A 22,327-nucleotide genomic window follows, 5' to 3' on the forward strand; every position below is an offset into this window, starting at 1 on the left:
ATCATTATCATCTTCAGTTTCTAGACAATCTCGACTCAATACGTCTGCAACAGGAATGGATTTACCCTCTTTGTAAATTATTTTAGGGTTATATTGTAAGATATCGTAGAAAATTCTTTGAAGCCGTGGTGGGCCCTGATTAATTGTTTTTTTTTTCTAATAATTTCTAACAGTTTGTGATCAGTTTCAATTGTTACTTCTTTCCCATAAATGTACTGGTGGAATTTTTCGCACCCAAATAAAATGGCTAACGCCTCTTTTTCAATTTGGGGGTAATTTCTTTGAGTTTTTGTCAAAGATTTAGTGGCATAAGCGATTGGTTTACTATTTTGACTTAACACTGCACCGAGTGCTGATAAACTCGCATCAACGGTTACAGTAACCGGGTCATTAACATTATAATAACCTAATACAGGTGCAGATGATACTAGTTTTTTTATTTTAATGAATGCATCATTTTGTTCTTTAGCCCATTCCCACACAATGTCTTTCTCTAAAAGTTTTCTTAATGGTTCGGTAACATGCGAAAAATTTGGAAGAAATTTCCCCAGATAGTTTGCCATCCCGAGAAATCTACGCAATTCTTTAATACCAGTGGGTGTTTTGATGTTTTCAATAGCTTTAACTTTATCGGGGTCCGGAGCAATACCATTTTCATTAAGAACATGTCCTAAGAATTTAACTTCGTTAGAAAACAAAATACATTTTTCTTTATTTAAACGTAACCCTGCCAAATAAAGTTTTTTCATAACTTTTTCTACTATGCCATTCAATTGTTTTTCATTTTCAGCGTATAACAAAATATCATCCATAGAACATTCGACATTCTCAAAATCTTTCAATAATTCTGACATTTTCTGCTGATAAATTTCAGGTGCAGAAACTAACCCAAATGGAATTCTTTTGTAAGCGTACCTTCCCCAGGGGGTATTAACTGTTAGGTATTTTGAAGTTTTATCAGTGACTCGTATTTGCCAAAAACCTCGTTTACAATCTAATAATGCAAAACATTTTGCTCCTTTAATTTTTACAGCAATTTCCTCAACAGTTCTTAACAGAAAATGACGTCTTTTTACATGCTTATTTAATTTGGAAGGATCAATACACACTCTTAATTTACCATTTTTTCTAACAATTACTAATGGACTTACACACAAACTAGGTTCAGTTATCGGTTCAATTACACCCAATTCTATCATTCGATCAATTTCTTGTTTTACACTGTTTTCAATGGCATAAGGAATTTTTCTAGGCGGGCATACATCAAATTGAGCTTTTTCATCAACATCAATATCATATTCAAAGTCTTTTAAACAACCTAGCCCCTCATAAATTTTTGTTTTCCAATTTGCTGGAACCATTTCGTACTCAGCAGACAGCACTCTTTTTATTAAGCCTAGTTTTACACAAGTGTTACCACCAATAACAGGTTTTACATTACTATTAGCTACAATAAATTTTAAATTAACACTTTTGTTCTTAATTTTACAAGTAACATTAATTTCACCTTTAACGTTGATTTCATGATTACTAAACGAAAACAATTTTTTTACTTTTGTTTTGACAATCGGGACTTCCAGTTCTTTAGCTAATTCATAGCTAACAACGTTACACTGAGCCCCCATATCTAACTTAAATTTAACAGATTTATTAGAAAAATGAACAATTTCATGCCAATCATTATCAATAGAATTTATATTGAAATTTACTTGCACACTGTCTAAGTATACTTTAGACTCACCACTAGAATAACATTTATCATTCTCATTATTGTTGTTCTCAAAATTATTCAAAACATGAATATTCTTAGATTTACAAACTTTAGAGAAGTGACCTACCTTATTACATTTTCTACAGCGCTTGTTAAATGCCGGAACGATTTAACTCCGTGTTTTGTACCACAACGCTGGCACTCGAACTCTTGATTTTTGTAAAATCCACTCCTGTTGTTTCTGATGAGCCGGATTTCTTGATTTTTTTGAAGTTTTGTTTCGATTTGATACGATCAACTTCTAATTTCGGATCGTTCTTTAATTCTTTTAGCTGTTTTGACGCTTGTTCCGAAATACGACAAATTTGTATAGCTTTCGTTAATGTTAGATCTTCCTCTGCTAATAATTTTTCTCGCACGTTGTCATTAATGATACCGAACACAATCTTATCTCGCAAGAGACCGTCGGTCAGTTCGTTAAAGTTGCAGCCTTGAATTCTTTTTTTAGCTTCGGTGACGAATTCATCGAACGTTTCGCTTTCGCTTTGCTTCAATTTAAAGAAATTCCATCTTGTGAAGGATTCATTTTTCTTCGGAACGAAATAATCTTCGAAGTTCTGCAAAATAACATCTATATTTTTGGAATCTTCATCACTTAATTTGAAAGTATTAAATATACTTATCGCTACATGACCTATTGTTGTCATAAGCACTGCCGCTTGAACTTCTGCTGGTTTTGCTTTCAGATTAGAAGCTACGGAGTACCATTGAAACTGTTGCTTGAAGTCATTCCAAACGTCTGCCATATTATCTTGGCGAATTTTGAGCGACATCGGTGGTTTTAAACCACTCATTCCTGCCTCTTGCTGTGTCATTTATTATTTTAATTATTACTTTTGACACCATGTAGCGATGTGAGTAATACAATGACTCGAGGCGGATACAAAACAGACATGTTTATTAAGCTACGGACGATCACACACTACGCGGGCGGGAACCGCCGACTGTGTAGAGACACAACTGGCACATGCGCAATAGGCACAAGTGTGACGTATGCGGCAGAAATGTTTAGTTCTTCTGCAGCATTTCTTTGACTCATCATAGATAAATTGTCCAAGCTTTTAAAAATGTCATTTTTTTAAATTGACAGTTAAAACATTGAGCTTTTTCTCCATGGCTAAAATGTTTGACTGTTTAGAGTGAAGTTTTAAGGTAACAGGACAGGGAGAAAAATTTTTCTGCTTTACTAATAAGAAGGGAACTTGTTTTCACGGAAGCTACATTCATTTTCTTAAAGTGACAGGAGATCACCACCTGCAACCATGCAGATCCTACATCCATACCTGCAACATGTCCAGCGACTGAATTTTTGCATGTGCAAACCAAAGGCATCTTAGGGGGAATCTGTGGTCACTGAGAATGAACTTTTGTTGTTTCATTTCTAAAAAAATTACACTGCTATTGAAAACCCCAAAATAATACACAGAAAGTTAGTCATTGTCAAGGTGTGCCATTGTATTTCTGTTAATTGATGAACAAAAACGGGGAAAAAATTGAAATTTTATGCAAAAGTGATAACATTAAACGAAGATGTTGATTACAATATCCGAGTTTTTTTAACACGTGTTAACATACAAATGTTCCGAGACTTTGTGGTTCTGATAACAATAAGCAAATGAAAACATTAACTGTGATCACATTAAGCGGCGCCTACTGTATTAAAAATTCTCATTGGCTTATCGCTGCTGTTTCAAATAATGGATGTCAAATCCGACCACAACATGCAGTGCGTTTTTGAACGAAAAACAGAAAATCCCCAAAAATGCCCCTCGCTTTGATCCTTATTCTAACTTTAATTCTGTTAGAAAATTAACCCAGGTTGAGAAAATATAAAAAGTATCACAACATCTGTGTGGGCTGCGGGGTCTTAGATGTTTCTCAGCTAGAACAAAAACTTGAAACTTCTGCCCTTCCTATGTTATTAGGTTGGGTTTCAATGGGGGAAAATAACAAGAATAGGTGAATTTACCGCCCCACAGAAGTTGCCGCCCGGAGCAAGGGTCCGAGCTATTTCTGTCTCGCCCCATTGATCCAGTACTGTGCAAGATAATTGTGATTTTTAAATTTCTTGAGAGCTTATTGTATTTCCGGGTTGGGCACAGTCGACTCATCCGTTTCGTGGGTTGATAAAATGAGTACCAAGCGTGCTTGGGAGCTAAACTAAGGGGTGATCCACAACTGGTTGGCCACCCCAGAGCCCCTGGTGTTGTAAACTGATAAGGACACTGTAGACCTTGGCCTCTCATGAGGTATTAAGCCACTGAGTAGAGTGCTTGGGGTTGAGGTAGAACAAGGCTTCAATCCCTTTGCTAAAGGTCTGGCCTAGTTGAATAATGAGTTGTGATTTGGCCTATAACAATTTATATTGAATTATAAGAAAATATTCTTTTATGCAGAATTGTACTTTAAAATTTAACTAGCTTTATCACAGTGTGGTCCAGGTATCCAAATTAAGGCTACGTGTCTCACAGACAAACAAAAAATTGAATTCACTTTACATAGGGTTAAAAAAAAAAGAAAGAAAGAAAGAAAACACTCGGATTGAAAAACTTTATCTGGTGTTGATTTACACGCTTTTACGTGATATGAATTTCAAAACTTAAAAGAAAATTTTTTGTGTAGAAAAGAGTAATTTTATCTCCTTTTATGACTTTGAATTTGAACATTTGAGACTTCTCGACTTCTTAAAATTTTGAAATTCTCCGTACGTGAATTTCTTGGGCAGCAAAATACCACCATACCAAATTTGGTGAATGTCTGATGTAAACTGGATTTGTGTATGGAACATACATTCATACTTTTATAAACATATATTGCTGTTTATTTTGAAAGTGGGACAATTCTTTTCTTTTTTTTCCTTTTTTTTTTGACAAAAATGAAGATAATGGTGATTTTGCTAAAACTGTTTGATCTTATTCGTCTGCACAAGAAACCAGGGATCAATTGAAAGCATTCAATGAAGCATCGGTTGGTGAACAATCGGTGAATAACCTCTGACTTCATTAGCTGTGATGTGATCAACCGACCGATAGCAGTATGCAAACAAAACCACTTTTAACATCCCACAAAAAAATAAACTTGCTCCACTTTCAAACTGAATGACTTATGTATAAATTTAAAAGTGCATTGATTTTTCATTGGTTTCGTATTGTGACTAAAAACTTATTCTCAAATTTATCAAAGATAAGAAGCAAGATGTATCAGATAGAGAAGCAGGCCCATCATCTAGGGGGTCAGGTGTCTCCTTCGCCCCACTTTGGAAAATTAATGTAGTTACATGAAAGTGGGCGTGGTTTTGCAGTCTTTTTTGGTATAATTTACATTGAGTTGTATCCTTTGCCGCACCCAGGAAAAATTTCAAATGTCGGGCCTGTACAGAAGTATTCGTTTGAGCAGTTGTCTAAAAAAAAAAAAGACTATGAGCTTTAAAAAAAGAAAAAAAAGTTAGTGGTCAAAATATAATTAAAAAAAAAAAAGCTTGAAAATAGTCTTTCAATTTTGGAAGTTTCTGGATTTTAGATTTCCGTGTTTTTGAGGATGTACGAATGAATCCATTTGAATTAAATAAAATATTTACATTTATAAGTAAATTATTACACTTTATTAAAAAATATATGTATTTCTTGTGTGTTTATGATAAAGAGATATGTCATTAAATGCAAACTTTCCAACTAGTGGGCCCTATGACTACGAACAAAGTCGTTTTCCTCATCATGGCTTTGTAAGGAAAGATGGCCGAAACAGAAAGACAACTCAGCTCTTAAGAGATAAGAAACCTAACATAATTCTTGTTCTTACTGATGATCAGGATATAGAATTAGGTGAGTTGAATAAAAGATTCCTCCTTGGAACATTTAATGGTTTTAAAAATTCTTTGCTTGGTACATAATTGGGTTTTGTCCTTTTTTGAGACTAGAATTGGAACAATGGCTTTAGTTTTTCAATCGATTTTTAAGCTCACATTCAATAGGATGCAGCCTTTTTTAAAAATTATTTGCTCATCATTTCTTGAGGAATATTTATGCAAAAAATAGCTTATTGAAATGATTCCATCAGTTTAATTCGCTTTATCAGATTATGCTCATTTGTTTTACCTTCCTCAAAATTGTAATCAAAGCCAGAAAATTCATTTCGGATCCTCTTTGTTTTAGAAGGTTTGCTAATGGTGTTTTGACTTGGCTTTTATTCAACACGGCTTTGTCGTAGTAAAAAATTAAAAGGTCATTTGGTTTGCCTGAATATTTAAAAATAATGGATGATGAATTTCTCGCCAATGTGCTATGTTCATTTGCTCCCATATGTTACGGTTCCATGTTATGATAACTTGGTAGTTTACTCGTCTATCTTATGATAATTTTGCTCGGGAAAATGTTCTTAAAATTGGAATAGAAAAAGAACAAAATTGAATTTTCGAAAAATCACTTCGAGGTGCTCAACTCTATGCTACAAACTAATTCTATGCCAAATTTCATGAAAATTGGCCAAACAGTCTAGGTGCTATGCACGTAACAGACATACAGAGGTCCAGAGACACAGACTTTCAGCTTTATTATCAGTAAAGATATTAGTAAAGTCGATGTTCGTATTACAACCACTGTCGCCTAACAAAATCGGTTGCTGACACCAATGAACAAGATATTGTGTGGTCTTAGTCATATTAAAACACACTGAAAGATCTTTTACAAGTTATGCTTTATTTTAAAGCAGATTCAAGAAACTAGTAAAATAATCAATAATTGCTGGTAGAAAACAGTAAATACTACCTCAAATTACCCACAGCTTTAGAGCAATACTGTTCATGACAAAATAAACTTAAAATAACTGACGATAATGTAATTATTTGTTAATTTAAAGCTGGTTCTTTGCTTTGAGATTTACTAAAATTATTTTTTATTTTTAATGTTAGAATTTCACTTCTTATTTAGATACTATTGTAAAAAACTTCTGCTTTGTTTTTTCCCCCCCGACTTTTTCTAAGAAAATATTTTCTTATATCTATCTTTTGAAAGGTTTTCATCAATTGTTTGACCTTTTCATCATGGAAATCCCTCTTGAGATTCTTAAATATTAGTTTTCAGATAGATAATCTTGAAAATTAAAAATAAGTTGAAATTCCTTAACTATGGATGCTATGCTGGAATGAACAATTCCATTTGGGCATTCTGGAAGACATTAAAATAGCATTGCATTTTTGTGAATAGCAAATGGGGCCTAATGCACTGGTCACTATGATGTTAAGATTGCAGTCATGGGAGATAGTTCTGAAGAACTTTGATTATGATTTACTTTGTATGAAAACTCTGATAAAAGATTCCTTTTCTTTTCCAAGGTTCTATGAATTTTATGCCCAAAACGCTCCGCATCTTGGGGGATGGAGGTGCTCACTTCTCCAATGCTTACGTCACCACTCCCATGTGTTGTCCCTCCCGCAGTTCGTTGCTGACTGGCCTTTACGTACACAATCATCAAGTTCATACAAATAATGACAACTGCAGCTCACCCTGGTGGCAGCAAGAGCATGAAACAAGAACTTTTGCGACATATTTGAATAATGCTGGATACAGAACTGGTGATTCCTATTTTGTTACTTGTGTTTACACTTGCATAAATGTGAATTAAATTATTTATGTGTGTGTATGTATACAATAATTTCTTTTCTTTCCTAAACCAAATAAATGACTAAATTGGAACCTCTTAACTATTTCATCCTTTGAGCTGGTAAATATTTTTAAAAAATTGCATACCATTGTGCATTTTTTTTGTTATCAAAAAAATAAATAAATAAATAAATAAATAAATAAAAACAACAACAAAAAAACTAGATATTACACCATAATTTACCTTTAACCAATGGTTAAAGGTAAAATAACTTATAGCTTTTATACAGACAGGTGGTTTAAAGGTATTCTACTGTAATATATTCTTTTTTTTTTTTTGAATATAGGAACACTTTTTAACATAGACCTAAAAATCTCTGATGACCAGTCAAATTTTTCCATAGAACAGTGCATTTTAATCGACTCGGAAATGAGCATAAATTAAGTTTTCTTGTAAAAACGTATTTAAACACTTTTATGTTTAAATTTTTTATTCAAAACCTTTTGGTAATATCCATGAATATAAGACTATGTTGTCATATAATATGAATTTTAACATTTATTTTTACAAATTGAATTCTATTGTTATGCTTAGTTTCTTTATTTTTGTATTTTCAGCTTATTTTGGCAAATACTTGAATGAATACAATGGTTCTTACATTCCTCCTGGTTGGCGAGAATGGGTGGCTCTAATTCGCAATTCGAGATTTTATAATTACTCTATTAATGTGAATGGCAACAAGATAAAACATGGAGATAATTATTTTAAAGATTATTATCCTGATTTAATTGCCAATGACAGCATAAATTTTCTTCGTAGATCTAAAAGGTAACTTATAAAGATTCTATTAAATAAGATTAAGTCAATGTATATTTTCCTGTCATATTCGAACAAAATGGGAGTAAAGCATTTTTTTTTATTGATAAACTATTTTTTTTTGCAAGATGGTCAAAAATGTACATTCTCTTCTCTCTTCCCTAACAAAGCAGTTAATGTTTTCTCTCACCCTTCCTGGTTTGAGCACGTATGGCCATTGAGATGATAAATGCCATCTGCTTCTTTTTTTACAAAAATAAAAATTCAAGAAAAACCAGCTGTTTAATCACAGTTTTATTTGTTTCACTCTAGGTGCTTGTTGTTGTAATGGGAAAGGTACCAGGGTTTGCCGATATATATCAGTCGATTTATATCATGATATATATCACGATATATATACAATATTTATTTTGAAAATATCATGATATTTTGATACTTTCGATATTGATTTTTTCAACTACGGTATTTTCTACATAAAAATTAAATTTATCATAGTAATATTGTTTATTTTTTATTAAAAATAACCAAAATGTTATTTACTATATTTTTATGATGTATTAATACATCATTAAAATAACTTATTTAAATTCTTAAAATTATTAGAAATGTAACAATTTTAATTCATATAAAAAGTGCCTAATTAAATAATACATGTTGGTATGAAAGAAAGAAAATGTCTGATGACTGTGCAGTAACTAATGCATATTTTTTATTTCTGAATCATATAACTGCCAAAAAGTAGCTAACAGAAGAAAAATAAGGAAAACAGCTAATTCTAAATTAACTCCATTAAAATGGATAAAAATGTTAAATGAAATACTATATATAAGTAATAAGAGAAACCTTAAATTTTTAGTCTACATATTGCAATAACAATATAAGGAAATAAAGAGTGATTTGAGATGTATTTATTATTTTAAAGACTTTAGTTTACTGATTGAAAATATCGGATATATATCAAAATATCCGAGATATATATCAAAATATCAGATATTTTCGATACTTTCGAAAATATCATGATATTTTCGAACCCTGCCTAGCTCTATTTTTATAAATTTTTGACTTATTCTAAGAGATGTAACTTTATGTGCTGTTAATATTAAAATAAGTACTGTAGTTTTTCTTTATTATCAACAAATAAGTTAAATTGTTATCATTTGTCAGAATTATTAAGTACACAGTAGACTCCCGATTAATCTGCAGCCTTTCCCACATTAAAAAAAATTTTTTTTTTCAGCGATGATTAATAGAATGTAAATAAATGTACACATTTTAAATTAACAAGTGCAAAACCTGTTTCAAGATGCATTTTTGGTTTAACCTAGCTTGATCTGTTCACCATTTGGTCCCGTATGTGTGCAGGGGCCAATCCAGGATTTTTTTCTCGCTACCTACTTTTGTGAAAGTATTGCATCATTCTATTTTTGGGAAAGTTTTTTTTTTATCAGCATTGTTTTTTTTTTTTTAATTTTAGAGGCATCCTAATTTTTGTAAAAGAGAAGTAGAACAAGTGAAATTTTAGCTCAAAAAAGTGTAAATGTCATCTAGTATTATTTTAAACAGATTTCGTTTTTTGGGGAGGGGGGGGGGAGCAAAAAAACCTAAGAAGTGCGAAAAATATCATCCTAATTTTAGCTTAATGGGCTATGTACTGTGTACAAAATAGGAAATTATGAGAAAAACGGTTTCCCAAAACAGATGTTGAAAGTTTGCAATAATATTGCATAAATACACTTTGGCGAGAAACAGCTAAAAATTAATTAAAATACTACAAAACGTTTTCTATTTAAGCGATTGTTCATATAAACCTGCTTAGAATTTTATTTTATGAGTAAATTTTGTTTTAAACAGAGAAACAAATTTTATATTTTAAAACGCGAATTTTTGTGAAATTTTCGATGTTTTTGTGAAGCCACTGATTTTATAACTTGATTTTTGTGAAAGTACCGATTTCAAAACAAGATTTTTGTGAAGGTACCGAAAAACAGTAGCAAAATCAGCCTGTATTGGACCCTGGTGTGCAATCCATTTGCAAAAATAAGCTATACGTTTTAAACTTTTACATTTATTTTTTACAAACCATTATCATTTTAGCTATAGTTTAACTGTATGTGCATGTTATTGATCTTTCTAAAATTATTGCATACACGGGTACCTTTTTTTTACTTTGCAGATTATCGAAGAATTTGATTACCCACCGTTACAGTGCTACCCAGGGCCGGCTCTAGTAGTTTTGCCGCCCTAGGCGATATTGACAAGTGCCTCCCCCCATTCAATAATAATGATAATAATAATAATATATTTAAAAAATAAAAATAATAGTAAAGTGCTTAAAATTAAAGTGAGTTTCTAGTTAAATTCCAAAATGGGTTTTACATATCCAAGCACTGATACACACTTTAAATTATCTTTTTTATCATTAAAGTAGTGCATCTTATGGCATTGAAACAGATATCAGTATTTTCAAAAAGACTTTTAAATCACGCAATTTGCCGCCCCTAAAATTAAATTGAATTTCTACTTAAATTCCCTATTTTGTCTTGCATATCCAAGCACTGGTACCTCTTTTTTTTCTTTTTTTAAGCATTGAAGCTAAGAATTATACCGCTGAAACTCAAATTTGGTATCAACCTTCATCGGCAAACCTTCATCTTATGTTGCCAGATGCAACAACTTACATTACATCTCCCCCTTAAAAGTTCAGTCTGGACGGTTCGTGAACAGTTCTACCGCTCCAAGTGTTATATGGCACAGTGTCAGGAACTCCATTAGGAGGATTCATACTCAAAAAAAAAAAAAAAAATGAACTTCTAGATTTGCCCCCCCCCCCCCCCAAAATCTGCAGCCCTAGGCAGCCGCCTAGGTTGCCTACCCAAAGAGCAGGGCCTGGTTCCACCTTATTCCATGAATAATCGGCAGTTTTTTGTTTTTAATTTGTTGAGTTTAATTTTGATCTGTCAAGAGTCGTGCAATTTCTACCTGTCATCTGAAAGTCTTAAATGTGTTAATGACTCACAAAAATATTTATCAAACTATTAATGCTGCTTAATATTATCATCATCTTGTATAAAAATAAAAATTAGGAGTATGAAATTTACTGGCGCTTTATGCCGTGGTAAAATGTTTCTTCATTGTTATATTTCTTTCATTTAGACATTTTGTTAACAAGCCTGTGATGATGGTTCTTTCATTTCCTTCTCCTCATGGACCAGAAGATGCAGCTCCCCAGTACCAAAATTTATTTCAGAATGTCACAACACACAGGTAAGATAGAAAAGATTTTAGCAAAGGATGAAGTTTTGCAAATCAAAACTCAGTCAGAAAACCAGAAATTTATTAATTCCTCCCTCACCTGTTAAATGTAGGGTCAGATACAAACTCGCATTTCAGGGAGATCATGCTGGGAACTATGAAGTTTTGTGAGAAAAAAAAGATCTGGCATTGTTTGGGTATCAATAAAAAGCACCAAATCATCCAGGAATAAGGTGTCAAATAGGGCATAAAGTTTATTGAACAAATTCAGAACACAATGTGAAATAATGTTTTAATGATATTTTACATCATACTATCTTTCATACAATTATTAAATTATGATGTTGTTGTTGTCTTGTGTCAGCTAGGCTGGCAATTTGGGGTGCATTGCTTCATTTTTCCAACTGTACTGTAATTTGGTATGTCAAGTCCGACTTCTACAGTATGTAATGTTACTCACAAGTACTTTAAATTGGTTTATTACATAAGACAACACAAGCACACGATACATACAGCTTACAGCAATTCAACATAAAAGCAAAAACCCTCCAGAGTCCCTGATAAGTCTCTTCATCGGATGTTGCCAGATGCAACAACTTATATTACATCTTCTCCTAAAAGTGTTCAATCAGTCTGGACGGTTCGTGAACAGTTCTACTGCTCCAAGTGTTATATGGCATAGTGTCAGGAACACCATTAAGAGAATGGGTATGGCCACGGGATTACTGATGGAATCTTCTTCCCGGGAGCTGTCATACCCCACTGTAGAGTCGGGAGCACTGTCCTCATTCATAAGGGTATCTTCACTCTCCCAGGAGAATGATTTTGGCACCGGTGAGGGATGGAGGTACCTGCGATTCCTTCTAAAAACACCTCACGGAGTCTCGATTATATATGATCTGAGAGCCTGGTGAGCCTCTTTTTTTTACCTTCCCATATGTCCGCATGTCGCACACCCACACCTGTTCGCCGATATTCAGTTGTGGAAGTTGTCTAACTTGATGTTGTCGATCGAAGTAAAATTTCTGCTTCGAAATCCTTTCTTCTTTTTTATGTAAGAATTCCTCATCCAATGCCCTCAGTTTAAGCTTCATGCTTAGCGTAGGAATCAGTGTCCTTAAACATCTTCCCATTAGAAGCTCAGCTGAACTATCCCCATTTTCGAGTGCCGTGGCTCTTAGTGCAAGCAGCATAGGATAAGGATCATCTTTTTCAGCTTTTATGAAGTGTAACTGGAAGTTTTTCACCATGGATGGAATGAAACCGTTACTTTGAGCATACATGGGACTAGATGTTACAATGGAAAACTTATATTGATTGGCAAATTTCCAATACTTAGAATCTATTATTGCTTGGGAAAACTGAGGGCCATTATCACTTCTCACCACTTCTGGAATCCCGTGGTGGGCAAATATAGACTTCATGTGGTTAATGACTGCTTTAGAAGAAAGGCTCTCTAACTTTGCCACTTCAATATATCTGGAGTAGTAATCTGCTATAATAAGATACCAACTACCACTTACTTTGAGAAGATCAGCTCCAACCGTCTGCCAAGGTCTATTTGGAAATGCTGATGAAAGTAGGGGTTCTTTGAAATGGCTTGGATGTTGAATACTCTTGTGACATTTTGAAATGAGATTCTGAATTTTTGTGGATAAACCTGGCCACCGAACAGACTCGTGAGCTCTGGCTCTGCATTTTGTTATTCCAAGATTCATGTATCCTATTTAAAATTTCTTCACTCAGTTTTGGAGGTATAACAATTCTAGAATCTTTCATCAGCAAATCATTTTGAACAGAGATTGAATGACGATATGCCCAGTATTTTAGACATTCTTCAGGTACTTCATTCTTGTCAGGCCAACCATCTTTAGAAAATTTAATCAAGAACTTGCAGACCGGATCATCTCTCTGTAAAGACCATATTTCTGCCAATCTGGCGTCTTATGATGGAAAATTTTCAACAACCATTTGCACATAAGCAGTTATTTCTTTACTTAATTCTTCCTTTCTTTTTTCTGGTAAGGTACTCCGAGACAACATATCTGCAATGATAAGTTTCTTCCCTGGATCGTACTTGATGGTATAAGAGTACTGCATCATTCGTAACTTCATACGCTGAAGCCTAGGAGTTCAATTATCTAATGGTTTAGACATCATAATAAGCACAAGAGGCTTATGATCTGTTTCAATGTGAACTTCCAACCCCATAATGAAATCATGGAATCTTTCACAGGCCCACACGATAGCCAATGCTTCTTTTTCTATCTGTGAGTATCTCTTCTCTGTGTTGGACAATGTTCTAGATGCATAGAAAACTGGACGTAAATTACCATTGTCTTTCTGACAAAGAACTGAACCAAGACCGTAGGACGATTCATCTGCTGAAACGAATGTTTCTTTCGTTGGATCACATAAAGCTAATTCAGGAGTTTGAAACAGTTTCTATTTAATTTCTTCGAACGCCATTATTTGAGAGTGCCCCCAAATCCATGCTATATCATTCTTTAACAACTCGTAAAGAGGTTTCACAACATCTGCAAACTTTGGTATAAATTTATTCAGAAATCTTGCCATCCCTAAGAATCTTTTAGTTCCGTCACGTTCTTGGGTGTTGGAATTCTAGAAATAGCTTCTGTTTTTCCTGTATTAGGTTTGATACCCTTTCCTGAGATAACATGTCCAAGAAAAGTAATAGATTCTTTTGCGAACTGGCATTTTTCAGCATTTAAAGTCCACCCTGCAGCTTGGAGTTTCAAAAGAACTTCATGTAGTCGTTGATTATGCTCCTCTTCGGTTGCACCAAAAATTACAAATTCGTCCATGAAACCAACTACACCAGGACCTTCTCGAATAGTTTCACAAATTTTTTTTGGAACACTTCGGGAGCTAATTTTATTCCAAAGGGCATACGCTTGAACTTAAATCTTCCGAATGGCGTAATAAAAGTAGTTAATTTTGCGGAATCTGGATCTAAGCTTACTTGCCAAAAATCCGCATTAGCATCTATGATACTAAACACTTTAGCATTACTAAACTGATTCAAACTATAGTCGACTGAGGCCATGGTAAAATATTCTCTTTCAGTATTTCCATTCAAGACGGGTAAATCGACACAAATTCTTATATCACTTCGATTTTTTTTTGGAACAATCACCACTGGCGCACACTATTCTGTGGCTTCGACAAATGGTTCTATAATTTCATTTTTTGTCATTTCATCCAATAGTTTTTTCAATTTACCCCTCAGAGCTACTGGAACTCGCCGTGGTACCGAAACTGCGTAAGGCTTAGCATCATCCCCTTAGCTTTATACGGTATGGCTTTTCAACTTTCCCAATTCCTTGAAATAGTTTAGGAAATTCATGCAGCGGGTCTAATTTTGACTTCAAATTAAAAATTTGTGGAATGAGATTTAGATTTTCACTTGCTGTACAACTTAACAATTTGTGCTGCAAATTATTGACCATATGTGCATCATCTTCATAACTAAAATTCTTGTTCTTTAGTTAAACATGAATTATCCCAGCCAAGTTCAAATTATCCCCTTCGGGACCACAGATAATTTTATTTGAACTTTCTAATCTTATATATTGTAATTTTTCTTCATAAACAATTTTGGGAACCACCATCACGTCTACCGCCATATCAATTTTGAACTCCAAAGGTGTGTTTTCCAGCAATATTTTAGCATTCCCACGATTTCCTGGATGATTACGTTTATTGTTAGTGTTCATTATGTGACACATGAAATTCAAACTCTCTGACTGCGTTTTTTCGATTTCATTTACAGGTAATTTTACCTTACACACTTTGGCATAGTGCCCTACTTTTTTGCATGGTTACAGATAGCTTTGCCAGCCAGACAGTCTCATTTGGTATGTTTATTTGGTTTACCACACCAAAAAACATGCATTTGTTTTCATTTCCGAGTTAGATGAATCGGCAGCTTTTGAGTTCTTAAATTGAGTGCTATGTTTATATTTCTTATTCTGCGGTACAGCAACTCTGTTAGCCACTTTAAACGATGTAGAATTATCACTCAGAATGTGTTGTTGATTCTTAATTTTCTCTGCTTGGCGGTCTATTGTAATTGCTTTTTCTAGAGTAAGCTTTATATCTAGTTGTAGATTTTCAGATTTTTTTTATCGCGAATGCTGCAAACAATTCTATCCCTAATCATTTCTGAATGAAAATCAGCAGGAAATTCACATGAGGATACTAATTGTTTCATGTTACATAGTCTTAAAATGTTTAGTAAAGAGATACTTAAACTCCTATAGTACAAAACCAACTAAATCTGTGAATTTATTTACATCTCTGGAATACAGGAATGTTGCCACTCGGGCATAACTAATAACACGTAACATCCTTCCCTTTTTACAGAACTTTCAAACAGTTATTTTTCTTCCATATACATAATGGTGAAATTTTTCTAAACTCCATATAACAGCTAACATTTCTTTTTCAATTTGAGCATAGTTACGCTCCGCAGCATTTAGTGTTCTACTTGCATAGGCAATTGTACCCGAGTCTTGCATTAATACTGCACCAAGCCCAAATTGGCTTGCATCACATTCTACTTGAACAGGTTTTGTAAAATCAAAAATTTTCAAAGTTGGTGCTTCTGTGAGTAGACTCTTCAGCTTCATTAGGGCTGCATCTTGTTTCTCTGTCCAATTCCATGGAATATCATTCTTTAAAAGAGTATACAATGGTTCACTAATAGTAGCATAATCTTTTAGAAACTTCATCTGATAATTACACATTCCCAAGAATCGTTTCAATTCTTCTTTATTATTAGGCTTTTTAAGATCAATAATTGCTTGAATTTTCTTTACATCAGGTTTCACGCCTTCTTTGGAGATTTTGTGACCCATAAAAATAATTTCATCACATTGCAGTTCCATTTTTTCCTTATTGAGCTTCACATTCAGATCTTTGCATCTCTGTAGAAAAAGTTGTACATTTTCATCATGTTCTTTTCTGTCTTTTCCAAAAATTACTACATCATCAGCAATATTGATGAGTCCAGGAAGACCTTCAAATGACTGTTTCATCTTAATTTGGAAAATTTCCGAAGCTACATTCAAGCCAAAAGGCAAGCGCAGAAAACAATATCGTCCAAAAATAGTTTGGAATGTTGTTAGTATACTTGATGCTTCATCAAGAGAAATGTGCCAGTAGCCATTCTGCAAATCAAATTTGCTAAAAACTGTAGCACCATTTAATTCATGTAGCACTTCTTCTAAACTAGGCATAATATATCTTGGTCTTTTAAGAGCTTTATTCAATTTAAGCGGATTTAAACAAATTCTCAACTTACCGTTTGGTTTTTCTACACAGACAATGTTACTAGTCCAAGAAGTTGGTTCAGTTATTTTCCGGATAATTCCTTTTTCTTCAAGTTGGTCCAGTTCCTTTTTAAGTTTATCTCGCAAAGCAATAGGCACTCTGTGTACAGGCATAGTAGAAGGTGAGATATTAGGGTCAGTCTGTAGATGAACAATACCAGGCAAGTCTCCAATTCCTTCAGAAAATATATTATTATAATCAGTTATGTTTACTATGTTTACAGACTGGAATTCTTTCTCTTGGATCGTAATCAATTTCATAGCTTGAATAGCCTTCAACCCTAGAAGTGGTTGTATATGTTCCTTGTCAACAATAGTAAACTCAATATTATACCTTTTGTTGTTCTTCGGATTGATTACATGTTCACGATGAACTCCAACTGGTTCTAAAGTACTACCGTTCCACATCTTTAGAACTTTATGACATGGATCTATGCCAGTAGCATAATGTTTGGGCAAAATATTTACTGTAGCTCCAGTGTCTACCTGAAAAGTTACTTCTTTTCCATTAATTAACATCAGACATTTTATGTCTTTACCTTTGTCTTCAACTTTATTCACCCATTCTTCACTCTCGTGATCTGAATCTAAATGATGAATACTTTCTTTCTTCATTTTGAATGATGATTTTTTTTGCAAAATGGTTCTTCTTTTTACATTTCGAACATGTTTTTCCCCAAGCTGGACAAAGTTCTTTCACAAATTTATGCTTTTTACCACAAAACTTACATGATTTTTCTTGTTTCTCGCTTTCAAAAAACTTTTTAGCTTCAAATTTTTTATTTTGCTGAATTTTGTTCACTATTTCTGGATGAAATTCTTTTCGTTTACTTTGTGCATATTCTGCAGCTCTGCAAGTATCAATGCATTTCTCTAAGGTTAATGTTCTTTCTCTCAAAAGTAGTTCTTGTAACTGGGAGTCCTTTAAACCTAAAATAATTCTATCTCGAAGTAAAGAATCAATACAGTCTTCACAATAATTGCAAGTTTTGATTAACACTCTTATGGCAGATAAAAATTCATCAAATGTTTCACCATCTCCTTGTTTTCTATTATTGAACATAAATCTTTCATATGTTTCATTAATTTCACCGACTACATATTCATCGAACTTTTCAATTATTTCTTCAGTTGTTCTTGCTTCATCATCTGTCGAAAACGAAAAACCATTGTATCTTTGTAATGCAGCGTCACCCAGTGTATGTAATAATAGCGCTACTTGATACTTCATAGTCTGCTTTTCTAAATTGGTAAGAATCGCATAATTCATCCATTTTTGCTTGAACAACTTCCATCTTGTGCATAGATCACTATCGAACAACAACGGTTCAGGAGCTTTGATAATAGGCTTAGCAGCGTCCGTGCTCATTGCGGCTAATTAGAATTTCGATCTAAGTAACTTCTTCAAAGTTATTTAAGAGAATAACAATTTACTTATTTTTCCCGCTGCCACCATGTTTCATGTTACATAGTCTTAAATGCTTAGTAAAGAGATACTTAAACTCCTATAGTACAAAACCAACTAAATCTGTGAATTTTATTTACATCTCTGGAATACAGGAATGTTGCCACTCAGGCATAACTAATAACACGTAACACTAATGCATATAACGACGTGATAAACTGTTCTACCAATTCGCCTTCATCTCGTGTTCTCATATAGAACTTATATCTTTCGCATATAACATTACGTGTAGGAATAAAATAAGATTGAAATTTCTCTTTTACAAATCATACTTTTGATATTTTCTTCGCTTATTTCAAACAATAACAAAATATCTTCAACTTGCGAGCCCATTAGATAAACCAAACTGTTTACCTGTTCTACTTCGTCTTTCGTTGTCAGACCTGACACCAACCGCTCAAATCGATCTTTCCATTTCTGCCAGTCGTCAGGACGAAAAGAAATTGTTCAGGCGCAGGTATTTGATACATTTTTGCTTAAAAAACGCTGCCACCATGTAATGTTACTCACAAGCAGGGCCGGATTTGAAGTGTGGAGGCCCCTAATCAGGGTTCGAAACGATCATCATATTTTCAAAAATATCCGATACTTTGATATATATCTAAATATTTTGATATGTACATATCTGATATTTTCGACCCGTGAAAGTTAAGATATTTTGTAAAAATTTTATTGTGGGTTCCCTTTGTTGTGGAGGCCTTGGGGCAGTGCCCCGCCTGCCCTCCCTAAATCCGGCCCTGCTCACAAGTACTTTAAATAGGTTTGTTACATAAGACATTACAAGCACACAATACATACAGCTTACAGCAATTCAACACAAAAACAAAAACCCTCCATAGTCTCGAACCCAGAGTCCCCAATAAGTCTCTTCATCGGATGTTACCAGATGCAACAACTTACATTACACAGTACACACATGCCATAAGGATCCTTTTAAATGTTAGGTAACCATTCACAGCATAACAACGCATCCACACAAAGAAAGGACAAGGACAGGAGAGAGAAAGTGCGCCCATGCCAGAGCCCAGTGGTGTTCCCATAGGGTATACTCCATATACGCCGTATACTCTCAAACATTTTGTAGACATATAGCGTATACCCTCAAACTTCAAAAATTTTTCTTATGACATATGTATATGATCGCATACACATATTGTGCATAGTGGATTACTGGGAGTTTACCCTCAGAAAAATTGATAGGAACATCACTGCCCAAGCTGGGATTTGAGCCCAGTACCTCCCCATTACTCTCAGACTCCTCTGACAGTGTGGTGGCTTTAAATTATGTATGATCATGTACAATAATGATGGATTAGTAACATTGTTGACAGTTTAGGAGGTCATGACCCTCTCCTTGCATGCATCCCTGGTTAAATATCACAGCATGCACCTGTAATACCGGGTATTAAAAGTCTGAAACAAAAAGATAATAGAAATAGATATCTACTTTCCATTGGTACATTATCGGATTTATTATCAGAAACAGCTATTTTTGTATGGAGAATTCTTTACATGAAGTTTGTTTCAGTATCCAGATCAATTTGGAAGGGGGTGCAGACCTGTCATTTGGACTATGAGGCGGCAGAGCTAATCCCCCCTCACCTATACCCCACCCAGATTTTGGAAAACTATTTAATTACTCAGCCAGGGCCCAGCTAGGCTGGTCTTAGTCAATTTATCTTTTCCAATGAAGATCTATGGCCCTCTTAAAACTTGCTCATTATGATCTGTTCTGGTAAGCTGTTCCAAATACTACAGCCCTACTGAAGTAGTAATTTTTTCCTAATTTCCTGATGAGCCAGAAATTTAAATAGCTTAAAATAATGATCCCTTGTTCTGCCATTTGTGAAAAAATTTAATCCGGTTAACATCCTTCATTTTGATAAATTTAAACAACTGAAATACAACTCCCAATGGGGTTGTTTTCTTCAGTCAAAAGTAGTACTTTTAGTCACTGAAATTGATAGAATAAGCAAAAAAAAAAAAAAAACATGGAAGAAGAAAATTCTGTCATTTTCCCAACAGTTATTTTTTAATAAATTTTTTTAAATGTCTGATTTTGCAAACAAGGCGTGGTCTAGATGATGTCACAAATGATGCTCTTTGGTGCATTTTGTACCGCGTTTCCACGTTATGATAATCAAGAAGTGAATTAAAATTGTGTTCTATGCTTGCTATCAACCATATTGTTGCCAAAACACATCAGTAAAGGTGTGAATTAAATATTTTGCTCTGTGAATGGCAACATTGAATGGCATTTCATCATTTGTGATGTCATCGGCAAGAAATGTAAACAATGAAAACGCACCGATTTAAGTACTTTTTGAAAATATTAAACTTAAACAAATTATTTAAAAAATGGTTGATCCTATGTTTTTAAGCATGTTCTTTCAGAAAAAAATACTTTTAAAATTTTGGAAACGACCTCATTAAATGTGGATATGAGTGACACAAGTGTCGCGGATAAAAAAAATTGCAGATAAATTGGAAAAAGGCTAAAATGAGGGACTTAGTAAGGTAAAAATTGTTCCTCTTCAAAAATGACTGTATTGATTAATGATACTTTCTATACAAAGTAAAAATAAAAGAAGTACAATAAAAATGATTTGTATTTTTGCCCAACAGAACTTAACATCAATAAAGAACAAGTGTACGTACGATGAAGAAAGCGCAATACATAAATAAATAAATAAATAAAGGTTAAACAAAAGAATTTTAATTTACAATTTTTCGAGGAAAAGAAATGCCATTCCTATTTCTTTTTTGCTACAAAAATAAATGTTCCTGATTCTTGATTGACTCACGGATAATCAAGAGTTTACTGCATGTCTCCTTTGGCTCTCCTTTGCTCAAGACCATACATATTAACCCTTTTAAGTCTATCATAATCTGTATGTGAAAGTCCCCTTACTAGCCCAATAGCATTCCTTTGAACCCACTCCAATGAGGAAATTGTTTTTTTTTTTTTTTTTTTTTTTTTTTTTTTTTTTTTTTGAGGTAAGGAGGCCAAAACTGAACAGCATACTCTAAATGAGGTCAAGCTAAACTCCTATGTTAAGGCAGAAGAAGCTTCTCGGGATTTTTTGAAACAGATCTATTGAAAAACCCAAGCATTCTATTGGCTTTGTTACTTGCTTTGCTGCACTGTTGACTTGACTTAAAGTTCTGATTTATTAAGACACCCAGATCAGTACCTTTTTCGTTCTGCTAATGACTCGTCCTGTAAATAAGAGCTTGCATTCTTATTTTCATGACCTACATGAAGTACTTGATATTTTCCAACGTTAACTGCCATATGCTACGTATATGCAATAAAAATTTCAAAATTGATATAGATTTAAGTTGTCATTGATATAAAGATTAAATAATAATATTGATATGCTTAAAATATGCCTCTAAATATCTAAATGGTTCTTTTGCATGCAATTCTTTGCTTTGTAGAACTCCAAGTTGGAATTTCGCTCCTAATCCTGACAAGCAGTGGCTTTTAAGGAACACAGGAAAAATGGAACCAATTCATGTCAAATTTACAGATGTTCTGCATACAAAACGATTGCAGACACTTCAGTCTGTTGATGATGCTGTTGAAAAAGTAAATATTCTTTTTCCTTATGTACCTTTGAATTGAGGAAGTGTGTCCCATACAATGTGTTATATTTATGCCTGAATCTGGAAATCAATTTCAAAATATCCTAAATTTATATCAGTCACATTTGCATTTCCAGAAATTAGCTACTTATCTACAAAAACTTTGTTGTCATCGTACACTAAATATTTGAAGCTTATGTTATACTATATAGAACGTTGCAGATTTTATTTGTGTTAAAATATTAAGTTTATTTAGCAGTTTCTGTTTGGTAACAATTTGAAATATTAATAAATTCAAAGTTACAAAGATGTTAGCTTGATAAAATAAAAATTGGTCACTGTATGACATCCAGTGTTAGTTAGTCCTTTTAGCAATAGCCATTAAGTCAGGGATAAAGCAGAACTACATGCAATATACCGACAGCCCGGTTATGATATACAGAGACTGCAGTTTCATTCCTGTTGAGGAGTCATCAGTCTGGA

General features: G+C 33.7%; 1 protein-coding gene across 1 annotated transcript in view; it reads left to right on the forward strand.

Moving 5' to 3' along the window:
- Positions 1–5,377: 5,377 nt before the first annotated feature.
- LOC129233454 (putative extracellular sulfatase Sulf-1 homolog) overlaps positions 5,378–22,327 on the forward strand; it is a 51,146-nt gene continuing 34,196 nt past the window's right edge. Inside the window, exons 1-5 of the mRNA XM_054867480.1 lie at positions 5,378–5,592; positions 7,101–7,340; positions 7,987–8,197; positions 11,339–11,449; positions 21,698–21,848. Of these exons, the coding sequence (XP_054723455.1) occupies positions 5,418–5,592; positions 7,101–7,340; positions 7,987–8,197; positions 11,339–11,449; positions 21,698–21,848 (888 nt within the window). The 5' untranslated portion in view covers positions 5,378–5,417. The remainder of the gene's footprint in view (positions 5,593–7,100; positions 7,341–7,986; positions 8,198–11,338; positions 11,450–21,697; positions 21,849–22,327) is intronic.

This window comes from Uloborus diversus, unplaced genomic scaffold (assembly GCF_026930045.1).
Source record: "Uloborus diversus isolate 005 unplaced genomic scaffold, Udiv.v.3.1 scaffold_426, whole genome shotgun sequence".
NCBI classification, from domain to species: domain Eukaryota; kingdom Metazoa; phylum Arthropoda; class Arachnida; order Araneae; family Uloboridae; genus Uloborus; species Uloborus diversus.